Consider the following 12,705-nt stretch of genomic DNA (forward strand, 5'->3'; position numbering starts at 1 on the left):
ATGTCTAGTTGTCTACACACCCAGAATGAGCTGCGTTTCATTACAGAGCACTTGTAGGTGGATTCTCGGTGGAGTCTGCTAATCAGCCGCTGAACACATTTGCGGTGTAGCTCGTATGCAAATTAGATCTAAATCAGCCTCATTATGTATGCAGGCATGTATAATTTCCATCAGGAAGTGCTTGTCATGGAGGAATATGTTCCCTTTCGTTATGGAAATGATTAAACACTTACAGTGCCTTCGGAAAGTATTCAGACCACTTGACTTTTCCACATTTTGTTACATTACAATCTTATTCTAAAATGGATTAAATAAAAAAAAAATCCGAGAGCAATCTACACATAATACCCCATAATGACCATTTTTGCAAATGTATAAAACCTTAAAAACAGAAATACCTTATTTACATAAGTATTCAGACCCTTTGTTGTGAGACTCTAAATTGAGCTCAGGTGCATCCTGTTTCCATTGATCATCCTTGAGATGTTTCTACAACTTGATTGGAGTCCACCTGTGGTAAATTCAATTGATAGGACATGATTTGGAAAAGCACACGTCTATATAAGGTCCACAGTTGACAGTAAATGTCTGAGCAAAAACCAAGCCATGAGGTCGAAGGAATTGTCCGTAGAGCTACGAGACAAGATTGTGTTGAGGCACAGATCTGGGGAAGGGTACCAAAACATTTCTGCAGAATTGAAGGTCCCCAAGAACACAGTGGCCTCCATTATTCTGAAATGGAAAAAGTTTGGAACCACCAAGACTCTTCCTAGAGCTGACCGACCTGCCAAAATGAGCAATCGGGGGAGAAAGGCCTTGGTCAGGGAGGTGACCAAAAACCCGATGGTCACTCTGACAGAGCTCCAGAGTTCCTTTGTGGAAATGGGAGAACATTCCAGAGGGACAACCATCTCTGCAGCACTCCCCTGGTCAGGGAGGTGACCAAAAACCTGATGGTCACTCTCACAGATCTCAAGAATTCCTTTGTGGAAACGGGAGAACCCTCCAGAAGGACAACCATCTCTGCAACACTCCACCAATCAGGTCTTCATGGTAGAGTGGCCAGATGGAAGCCACTCCTCAATAAAAGGCACGTTACAGCCCGCTTGGAGTTTGCCAAAAGGCACCTAAAGACTCTCAGACCATGAGAAACAAGATTCTCTGGTCTGAGGAAACCAAGATTAAATCTCTTTGGCCTGAATGCCAAGCGTCACGTCTGGAGCAAACCTGGCACTATCCCTACGGTGAAGCATGGTGGTGGCAGAATCATGCTGTGGGGATGTTTTTCAGCGGCAGGGACTGGGAGACTAGTCAGGATCGAGGCAAAGATGAACAGAGCAAAGTACAGAGAGATCCTTGATGAAAACCTTCTCCAGAGCTTTCAGGATCTCAGACTGTGGCAAAGGTTCGCCTTCCAACAGGACAACAACCCAAAGCAGACAGCCAAGACAACGCAAGAGTGGCTTCGGGACAAGTCTCTGAATGCCCTTGAGTGCAGCCAGAGCCCGGACTTAAACCTGATTGAATATCTCTGGAGAGACCTGAAAATAGCTGTGCAGCTACGCTCCCCATCCAACCTGACAGAGCTTGAGAAGATCTGCAGAGAAGAATTGGAGAAACTCCCCAAATACAGGTATGCCAAGCTTATAGTGTCATACCCAAGAAGACTCGAGGCTGTAATCGCTGCCAAAGGTGCTTCAACAAAGTGCTGAGTAAAGGGTCTGAATAATTTCAGTATGTAAATGTGATATTTCAGTTCATTTCTTTTATAAATTAGCAAAAATTTCAAAAAACCAGTTTTTGCTTTTTCATTATGGGGTATTGTGTTTAGATTGAGGATAATAAAATTGTTTTAATCAATTTTAGAATAAGGCTGTAACCTAACAAAATGTGGAAAAAGTCAAAGGGTCTGAATACTTTCCAAAGGCACTGTATGATAGGGGCGACTAACATAGGAAGGGACTTTGGGATAGTAGGCTAGGCTTTAGACCAGGGATCATCAACTAGATTCAACTGCGGGACCATTATTTATTGAGTGTATGGTCAGGTGGCCGGAAGATAATTACAAATAATTTGTAGATTGCAAATTGACTGCAAGAACCCCAAAAAGATATAATACTTGATTAGAACATAATCATTTCAAACCTCACTTACATTTATATACAGTACGATCACGTCTCTCTATTACGCGTGGGAATCAGGGCATAAAATGAACACCAGCCACCGGCCAAATGCAGGTAGATTTAGGTGTTGTCGGGTAAGAATGTCTATTTCACCAGCCACGTTGGCGGGTGGTCAATTTGCAGGGCTCTACAGTGGAGCATTATGTTCGCATTTGTGAATAAAAATAGAGTCAAAGTTCAAGTATGAACATAATGTGCGATTTGTAGCAGAGAAATGCTGATGTAGCTGTTTTCAAAGTATTTCTGCTGCTTTGTTTCATAGCTGCTAACCGCACAAAGAAATACGAATCCTACATCCCACCTTGCGCAGCAACAGCTTTGTGCACTGTGAGTGAAGCGCTGATAGATTCATTTTTGGAGGTGCAGTTACAGGTCAGTAAAGTGAGACAGATTTTTTCATCTACTTGACACAGTGGCTGGTGGACCAAAAATACATTTTTAGGCCCTGGTGGGAATATTTGGGAACAGATTTCCCAAATTAAAATAACTTGGAGCTGATTTCCTGGTGTCTGTTGTTATGTTAGTGTTTGATGTCCAACAATGAAAATGTTTTGCTCAGTAAACTTGGGGGGCCAAATAAAACCACCCGCGTGCCAACCTCAGCCCATGGGCCACCAGTTGGGGAGCCCTGCTTTAGATTATTATGCAAGCTTGGTAATGGGACTGTGACAAGAATGACTATTGGCAGGTCCATATTGATTGTTCATGTGGGTTTCGGCTCCGTATTGCCCTTAAGCTAGATGGATGACATGGATGCCATTTCCATCGGAGCTTTTGATGTACAATTATTCATAATGTAATAAACTAGATGTTTTATCTTTTATCATCCGTCTTTAACGAACAATGAGTCACGCTCTGCCTTTGATTTCTCTCCCTCCTCCCTCCCGCCCTTTCTCTTTCACCTTCTCTATCCATCTCTCCCCCTGTCACACATATTCAGCTTCCTTTTGAGCAAGCTGGACATAGTGCAGATTGTGTCTTACAGGCTGTATATAGATCATGGGTACAACATGAATTGACCTATTGTTATGTGATTAATGACTGTGTAAGTTCAGATATCATTAATGGCACATAATTAATCAATGAAAAACCTTTCTCCATACATGCTACACTTTATCCAGACAGAATAGAATAGACCCATGGCAGAGCAGAGGTGGGCAAGGGCAAATGGAGCCCCCAGCGTATTGAGAGCTCACAGGGGGATGCGGCGGCGTTGGCGGCACCCTGGTTGTCTCCTGGAGACGGGGGCTATCAAACTGACCCTATACCCAGCACCGCTGCATTTCGATAGCTTACATCCTCGCTCACAGGGGGTTGACGTTTCAGCGTGGGGAGGAGGTAAGAGACTGTAGGGGTAGAGCGAAGGGACATGATCTCTAAGACCGACACCTACTCTAGCCACCTTGGCCTCGGGAGGTACGACACACCTCCATCACTAATAATACAACTCCAAATCTGCATTTTACCCAGTCCTTTAACCCAGCAGATACTGTATGTATAATGTACCTTAAAGATGATCATTTCACTGATACCGAAGTGGGCCCGTTGACTGTTAGAAGAAATAAAGCCTTGTTTCAATGGAGACCGAGCACACTGCCTCTTGTTAAACAGGCCCTGAATGTCACATTGACCGGGTGTGTTTGCCTCTGTGCACCAGTCCTCTGGCAGTGGGATACAAAAGGTCATGTAGCACCACCAGAGTGGTAATTGCAAAGCCCTCTGGGTACTGTAGTTCTGCTGATCATGTGGAATGCTACGTTTTCTCACAGAAACATACACACAGCTGTATTGTGGTAGGTTATGTCAACTGAATAAAAGTTGAAACACCCTCTAGGATTATGGTAAATTACCATGGTAATTTACAATTTCTATACTCTCATTCTCTCACTCACCTGAAAGCCCCAAGGGCCACCTCCAATCCTCTGGCTCAGGCTATACAGGTGAAGTCGGAAGTTTACATACACTTAGGTTGGGGTCATTAAAACTAGTTTTTCAACCACTCCAGAAATGTATTGTTAACAAACAATAGTTTTGGCAAGTCGGTTAGGACATCAACTTGTGCATGACACAAGTCATTTTTCCAACAATTGTTTACAGACAGATTATTTCACTTATAATTCACTGTATCACAATTCCAGTGGGTCAGAAGTTTACATACATTAAATTGACTGTGCCTTTAAACAGCTTGGAAAATTCCTGAAAATTATGTCATGGCTTTAGAAGCTTCTGATTGACTCAAATGAGGTCAATTAGCCTATTGGAGGTGTACCTGTGGATGTATTTCCAGGCCTACCTTCAAACTCAGTGCCTCTTTGCTTGACTTCATGGGAAAATCAAAAGAAATCAGCCAAGACCTCCTTGGGAGCAACTTCCAAACACCTGAAGGTAACACGTTCATCTGTACTGTCACGTCCTGGCCAGTATAAGGGTTAATTGTTATTGTAGTTTGGTCAGGACGTGGCAGAGGGTATTTGTTTTATGTGGTTCGGGGTGGTGTTTTGGTAAAAGGATGTTTGATTTAGTATTTCCGGGTTTTTGGTTTATGGTCTATGTTTATGTATTTCTATGTGTAGTCTAGTAAGTGTGTTTCTATGTAGAGTTAATTGGGGTGGACTTCCAATTGAAGGCAGCTGTGTGGTGTTGCCTTTGATTGGAAGTCCTATATTAGTTGGGTGTGTTTGTCTGTGTGTTTGTGGGAGATTGTTCTGTGTTTAGCCGTGTGCCTTGCCAGACTGTCTATTAATCGTTCGTTCTCTTGTTTTTGTTATTTTTGTACGTTCATTTTGGAAGTTAATAAAGGTCAAGATGAGCTTACACATACCTGCTGCGTTTTGGTCCTCCATTACCGACGAAAACCGTGACATGTACAAACAATAGTACGCAAGGAACAACACCATGGGACAACGCAGCCGTCATACCGCTCAGGAAGGAGACGCGTTCTGTCTCCTAGAGATGAACGTACTTTGGTGCGAAAAGTGCAAATCAATCCCAGAACACCAGCAAAGGACCTTGTGAAGATGCTGGAGGAAACAGGTACAAAAGTATCTATATCCACAGTAAAACGAGTCCTATATCGACATAACCTGAAAGGCCGCTCAGCAAGGAAGAAGCCACTGCTCCAAAACCGCCATAAAAAAAGCCAGACTACGGTTTGCAACTGCACATGGGGGCAACGATCATACTTTTTGGAGAAATGTCCTCTGGTCTGATGAAACAAAAACAGAACTGTTTGGCCATAATGACCATCATTATGTTTGGAGGAAAAAGGGGAAGCTTGCAAGCCAAAGAACACAATCTCAACTGTGAAGCACGGGGGTGGCAGCATCATGTTGTGGGGGTGCTTTGCTGTAGGAGGGACTGGTGCACTTCACAAAATAAATGGCATCATGAGGGAGGAAAATGATGTAGATATATTGAAGCAACATCTGAAGACATCAGTCAGGAAGGTAAAGCTTGGTCACAAATGGGTCTTCCAAATGGACAATGACCGCAAGCATACTTCCAAAGTTGTGGCAAAATGGCTTAAGGGCAACAAAGTCAAGGTATTGGAGTGGCTATCACAAAGCCCTGACCTCAATCCCATAGAAAATTTGTGGGCAGAATTGAAAAAGCGTGGGCGAGCAAGCAGGCCTACAAACCTGACTCATTTACACCAGCTCTGTCAGGAGGAATGGGCAAAAATTCACCCAACTTATTGTGGGAAGCTTGTGGAAGGCTACCCGAAATGTTTGACCCAAGTTAAACAATTTAAAGGCAATGCTACCAAATACTAATTGAGTGTATGTAAACTTCTGACCCACTGGGAATGTGATGAAAGAAATAAAAGCTGACATAAATCATTCTCTCTACTATTATTCTGACATTTCACATTCTTAAAATAAAGTGGTGATCTTAACTGACCTAAGACAGGAAATTTGTACTAGGATTAAATGTCAGGAATTGTGAAAAACTGAGTTTAAATGTATTTGGCTAAGGTGTATGTAAACTTCCGACTTCAACTATATATAATGCAGTAACCACTTCCTATGTTTCTACCTACTACTATTACCTACCTACCTAGAACAATTACTAAAGAAATTTACAGTACCAGTCAAAGGTTTGGACACACCTACTCATTCAAGGGTCTTTAATTATTTTTACTATTTTCTACATTGTAGAATAATAGTGAAGACATCAAAACTATGAAATAACACATATGGAATCATGTAGTAACCAAAAAAGTGTTAAACAAATCAAAATATATTTTATATTTGAGATTCATCAAAGTAGCCACCATTTGCCTTGATGACAGCTTTGCACATTCTTGTCATTCTCAAAACCAGCTTCATGAGGTAGTCACCCGGAATGCATATCAATTAACAGGTGTGCCTTGTTAAAAGTTCATCTGTGGAATTTCTTTCCTTCTTAATGCGTTTGAGCCAATCAGTTCTGTTGTGACATAGTAGGGGGTATACAGAAGATAGTCCTATTTGATAAAAGACCAAGTCCATAATACGGCAAGAACATATCAAATATGCAAAGAGAAACGACAGTTCATCATTACTTTAAGACATGAAGAACTTTTTAGTTTCTTCAAGTGCAGTCACAAAAACCATCAAGCGCTATGATGAAACTGGCTCTCATGAGGACCGCCACAGGAAAGGAAGACCCAGAGTTACCTCTGCTGCAGAGAATAAGTTAGAGTTACCAGCCTCAGAAATTGCACCCCAAATAAATGCTTCACAGAGTTCAAGTAACGGACACATCTAAACATCAACTGTTCAGAGGAGACTGCGTGAATCAGTCCTTCATGGTCAAATTGCTGCAAAGAAACCACAACTGAAGGACACCAATAAGAAGAAGAGACTTGCTTGGGCCAAGGTACACGAGCAATGGACATTAGACCGGAGGAAATTTGTCCTTTGTTCTGATGAGTCCAAATTTGAGATTTTTGGTTCCAACCGCCATGTCTTTGTGAGACGCAGAGTAGGTGAACGGATGATCTCTGCATGAGTGGTTCCCACCGTGAAGCATGGAGGAGGAGGTGGTGTGATGGTGCTTTGCTGGTGACACTGTCAGTGATTTATTTAGAATTCAAGGCACACTTAACCAGCATGGCTACCACAGCATTCTGTAGCAATACGCCATCCCATCTGGTTTGCGCTTAGTGGGACTATCATTTGTTTTTCAACAAGACAATGACCCAAAACACACCTCCAGGCTGTGTAAGGGCTATTTGACCAAGAAGGAGAGTGATGGAGTGCTGTATCAGATGACCTGGCCTCCACAATCACCTGACCTCAACCAAATTGAGATGATTTGGGATGAGTTGGACCACAGAGTGAAGGAAAAGCAGCCAACAAGTCCTCAGCATATGTGGGAACTCCTTCAAGACTGTTGGAAAAGCATTCCTCATGAAGCTGGTTGAGAGAATGCCAAAAGTGTGCAAAGCTGTCATCAAGACAAAGGGTGGCTACTTTGAAGAATCTCAAATATAAAATATATTTGGATTTGTTGAAAACTTTTTTGGTTGCTACATGATTCCATGTGTTATTTCATAGTTTTGAAGTCTTCACTATTATTCTACAACGTAGAATATAGTACAAATAAAGAGAAAACCCTTGATTGAGTAGGTGTGTCCAAACTTTTGACTGGTACTGTATATGGATATGTCATGCTATATGGCGGCCAGATTTATTGTCTGATCTGAGTTCAATAGTTTGTTCATTAGGGTCAATAGTTAGTTCAATAGGGTCAATAGTTAGTTCAATAGGGTCACACTCACCCATCCACTCACATACAGACGCACTAGCGTTATGCTAGGTCAGGCTAACTTCTGTGGTGCCTAGGCCTCTCCTCCAGTGACAATAGATACAAATAAACACTTACCTGCATTAAGACTTGGCCTATCAGTGAGCACTTACCTCCACTGCATTGTGTCCAATGTTCTCAACCAGTTCCTGCTTGCCTGTCAATCAAAATGACACCAACATAAGAGCTGGCGGCAACATGAGGCCAAAATCAGTGGCGTGTGTGTGTTTTTGGTTTTACTGTCCTTGTGGGGACCAGACGTCCTTACAAGATAGTTAAAAACGAGGAAAATTCGGACACTTGGGGACATTTCACCAATCCCCACAAGGAAAAATACAATTTTAGGCTTAGGGGTTAGGGTCAAGGGTTAGGTTTAGGGGTTTGGGGTTAAGTTAGGTTTGAGGTTAGTGTTAGGTAAAGGGTTAGGTTTAGGTTTAGGGTAAATAGGATTTTGAATGGGAAACAATTGTTTGGTCCCCACAATGATAGTAAAAAATGTGTGTGTGGGTATGACTGCGTGTGTGTCTGGAGAGTAGTATGTTTCACAGTATTGCATGTTAGTTTAGGTTAGGTGCACAAACACATGTGTTCACAGACACACACCTGACGGGGAGCCCTGTTTGCTGCGTAGCTCCAGAGTGCCATTGTTCTTAGCTGACACTCCCTTCGAGCCCTGTTGTTTCTCCAACTCCCCTACACAGGACAGAAGACAGTCATCAGAGAGAGGGAGAGAGAGACAGACACAGCGGGAGAGAGAGAGAGAGAGAGAGAGAGAGAGCAGAGAGAGAGAGAGAGAGAGAGAGACAGACAGAGTGTGTAGGGGAGGGATGGGTTAGAAGGGAGAGAGAGGAGAGAATAAGAGGGAGGGAGAAATGGGATGAGGCTGAGAGAAAGGGTGGTGATGGGGAGAGCGAGGGAGAGAGCGAGGGAGGGGGACGAAAGTGGATGAGACGGGCAAAGAGACAGAAGCACCAACTGAGAGACAGACAGTGAGAGAGGAAGATAGACCACAACAGCGGAAGAGATAGAGAGAGAGTGAGAGGAAGATAAAGAGAGAAACAGAATGAGTGACAGGGGCACAGACAGAGGGAACAGCATGTGCAAGGGAGACAGACAGACAGACAGACAGACAGACAGACAGACAGACAGACAGACAGACAGACAGACAGACAGACAGACAGACAGACAGACAGACAGACAGACAGACAGACAGACAGACAGACAGACAGACAGACAGACAGACAGACAGACAGACAGACAGACAGACAGACAGACAGACAGAGTGACAGCAGCAGAGGCGAAGATAGTGTCAGCCAGACATAAAGAGAGACAGACAGAGTGACAGCAGCAGACGGAGACAGTGACAGACAGACAAAGAGAGACAGACAGTGACAGCAGCAGACGGAGACAGTGACAGACAGACAGACAGACAGACAGACAGACAGACAGACAGACAGACAGACAGACAGACAGACAGACAGACAGACAGACAGACAGACAGACATAGAGAGAGCCAGACAGAGTGACAGCAGCAGAGGCGAAGATAGTGTCAGCCAGACATAAAGAGAGACAGACAGAGTGACAGCAGCAGACGGAGACAGTGACAGACAGACAAAGAGAGACAGACAGTGACAGCAGCAGACGGAGACAGTGACAGACAGACAGACAGACAGACAGACAGACAGACAGACAGACAGACAGACAGACAGACAGACAGACAGACAGACAGACAGACAGACAGACAGACAGACAGACAGACAGACATAGAGAGAGCCAGACAGAGTGACAGCAGCAGAGGCGAAGATAGTGTCAGCCAGACATAAAGAGAGACAGACAGAGTGACAGCAGCAGACGGAGACAGTGACAGACAGACAAAGAGAGACAGACAGTGACAGCAGCAGACGGAGACAGTGACAGACAGACAGACAGACAGACAGACAGACAGACAGACAGACAGACAGACAGACAGACAGACAGACAGACAGACAGACAGACAGACAGACAGACAGACAGACAGACATAGAGAGAGCCAGACAGAGTGACAGCAGCAGAGGCGAAGATAGTGTCAGCCAGACATAAAGAGAGACAGACAGAGTGACAGCAGCAGACGGAGACAGTGACAGACAGACAAAGAGAGACAGACAGTGACAGCAGCAGACGGAGACAGTGACAGACAGACAGACAGACAGACAGACAGACAGACAGACAGACAGACAGACAGACAGACAGACAGACAGACAGACAGACAGACAGACAGACAGACAGACAGACAGAGTGACAGAGTGACAGCTGTAGAGACAAAGACAGTGACAGACAAAACAGAAAAACAAGTGGGGGCGAGTCCTCTGCCTCCTCCCTAGAGTCACTCAACTCTACACTGTGTCCCAAATGGCACCTTATTTCCTATGGGCCCTTGTCTAAAGTAGTGCACTGCATAGGGAATAGGCTGCCATTTGGGACGTACACCTACTCTCTATCACTCCAATTCCGCTCTGCGGTTGATGATGATTGCCTGTCATTCCTACTGGCGACGGCTAAATGTTGTTGTGTCCCCATTGACTGCTTGGTTCTATAATTCTGCTGCAGCTGTAATGTAGTCGGATGACTGTGCAGAATAGTTTAGTCGTTTTTCAACTTTCTTTCCTCTTGAGAAATAGTAGGGAGTGTTGTGTGTGTCTGTTTTTTCATGTGTGTTTGTGAGGGAGTCTGTGCATGTGTGTGCTTCCTTGCTCCAAACTCAGGTGACCTTTGAGTCACAGCAACATCCCCCAGCGTACCTCCAGTCCAACGGAGAGAACAAGGGACGGAAAAAAAAGAAATAGCTCATCCAAAATAATGTATGAATCATCCATCCGCACAGGAATTCCCTTTCATTTCTCAAAGAGGAGAAATAAACAATAAAAAAATGGAATAGGCCGCCGCAGGCTTATTTACACGAGTGTTAACAATGGAGCGCCTTCGTAGGGGAGGGGAAGATGTCGACTGTGTGTGTGTGTGTGTGTGTGTGTGTGTGTGTGTGTGTGTGTGTGTGTGTGTGTGTGTGTGTGTGTGTGTGTGTGTGTGTGTGTGTGTGTGTGTGTGTGTGTGTGTGTGTGTGTGTGTGTGTGTGCCAGCCAGTGATTGTCTGTGTGTGTTTATGCATTGGCGCTTGACTTTGTCTGAAAACAGGGGGTGCAAAAGCTTTTAAAACAGTTTTCCTGCAATTCAAAACTGTTTCTTAACAGGACGAACCCATTTTTATGAACAGAACACAACTATTTTTCTTAGGTTTTGCCACAATAAATGATATTGAAAAAGTGTTTTAATGACTAGATTACTAATCTACTCCCCTGAAAATCCCACCTCAAATAATTCATTGACAAATCTGAAACTGGAGTTTTGCATTTCAATTTGATCATTGATCATGTTCACATAATAATAATATTACAAATATATTATTAATTTATCATTATTATCATCAAACTAGATTTTTGGGGCCGCTATATATATATCCATAGATTGCGGCACGGACTGTGCAGTAGAAAGAATAACAGGTAGCTGCAGTAATATGGGTCATGTTTGAAAAGACCAGAGCAGAGGCCTTCAACCTTTTCTTTCATTACAATTTGCGAGCTACTCATATACAGCCTGCATTTGTTGTTATTGTGTAGGCCACAAAGCACTGGACTGCATACATCATGGAATTGCATTTTAGTTCTTAAAAACCACACATATTGAACAAAAATTATTCTACTGTTGCCATTCCAATAGTGGCCTTTTGTACAACAACCGTAGTGAGTAGGCTACATACACTGAGTGTACCAAACATTTTGCCCTCAGAACAGCTTCAATTCATGGGGGCATGGACTCTACAAGGTGTCGAAAGCGTTCCACAGGGATGCTGGCCCATGTTGACTCCAATGCTTCCCACAGTTGTGTCAAGTTGGCTGGATGTCCTTTGGGTGGTGGACTGTCCTTGATACACACGGGAAACTGTTGAGCGTGAAAAACCCAGCAGGGTTGCAGACAGTGAAGGCTGCTGAGGAGAGGACGGCTCATAACAAAGACTGTAACGGAGTGAATGGAATGGCATCAAACACCTGGGAACCATGGAAACCATGTGTTTGATGTATTTGATACCGTTCCACTAATTCCGCTCCTGTCATTACCATGAGCCTGTCCTCCCCAATTAAGGTGCCACCAACCTCCTGTGGTTGCAGTTCATGACACACCGGTGTGCCTGGCACATACTACCATACCCCGTTCAAAGGCACTTAAATATTTAGTCTTGCCCATTCACCCTCTGAATGGCACAAATACACAATCCATGTCTCAGTTGTCTATCCTCCTTTAACCTGTCTCCTCCCTTCATCTACACTGATTGAAGTGGATTTAACAGGTGACATCAATAAGGGATCATAGCCTCTTGCCTTTTCATTTTATACACCAGTGGTGCAACTTGTGCTTTCTAACCACACTGAACCAAAACAGTGGTGTGCAGGTGTGAAGCAAAGCTTTCTAACCACACTGAACCAAAACAGTGGTGTGTAGGTGTGAAGCAAAGCTTTCTAACCACACTGAACCAACACAGTGGTGTGCAGGTGTGAAGCAAAGCTTTCTAACCACACTGAACCAAAACAGTGGTGTGCAGGTGTGAAGCAAAGCTTTCTAACCACACTGAACCAAAACAGTGGTGTGCAGGTGTGAAGCAAAGCTTTCTAACCACACTGAACCAAAACAGTGGTGTGCAGGT

At 43.8% G+C, this 12,705-nt stretch overlaps 1 protein-coding gene across 3 annotated transcripts in view; it reads right to left on the reverse strand.

The window, feature by feature from the left end:
• LOC106609634 (IQ motif and SEC7 domain-containing protein 3-like) overlaps window positions 1-12,705 on the reverse strand; it is a 184,193-nt gene that overhangs the window by 2,284 nt on the left and 169,204 nt on the right. For all 3 annotated transcript variants that reach the window (XM_045722255.2, XM_045722253.2, XM_045722254.2), the window contains 2 exons: window positions 8,577-8,666; window positions 8,087-8,130 (listed from right to left, as the gene is read on the reverse strand). In XM_045722255.2, the coding sequence (XP_045578211.2) occupies window positions 8,087-8,130; window positions 8,577-8,666 (134 nt within the window). The remainder of the gene's footprint in view (window positions 1-8,086; window positions 8,131-8,576; window positions 8,667-12,705) is intronic.

Source organism: Salmo salar, chromosome 07, assembly GCF_965601325.2.
Source record: "Salmo salar chromosome 07, fSalSal1, whole genome shotgun sequence".
In the NCBI taxonomy this organism is placed as follows: domain Eukaryota; kingdom Metazoa; phylum Chordata; class Actinopteri; order Salmoniformes; family Salmonidae; genus Salmo; species Salmo salar.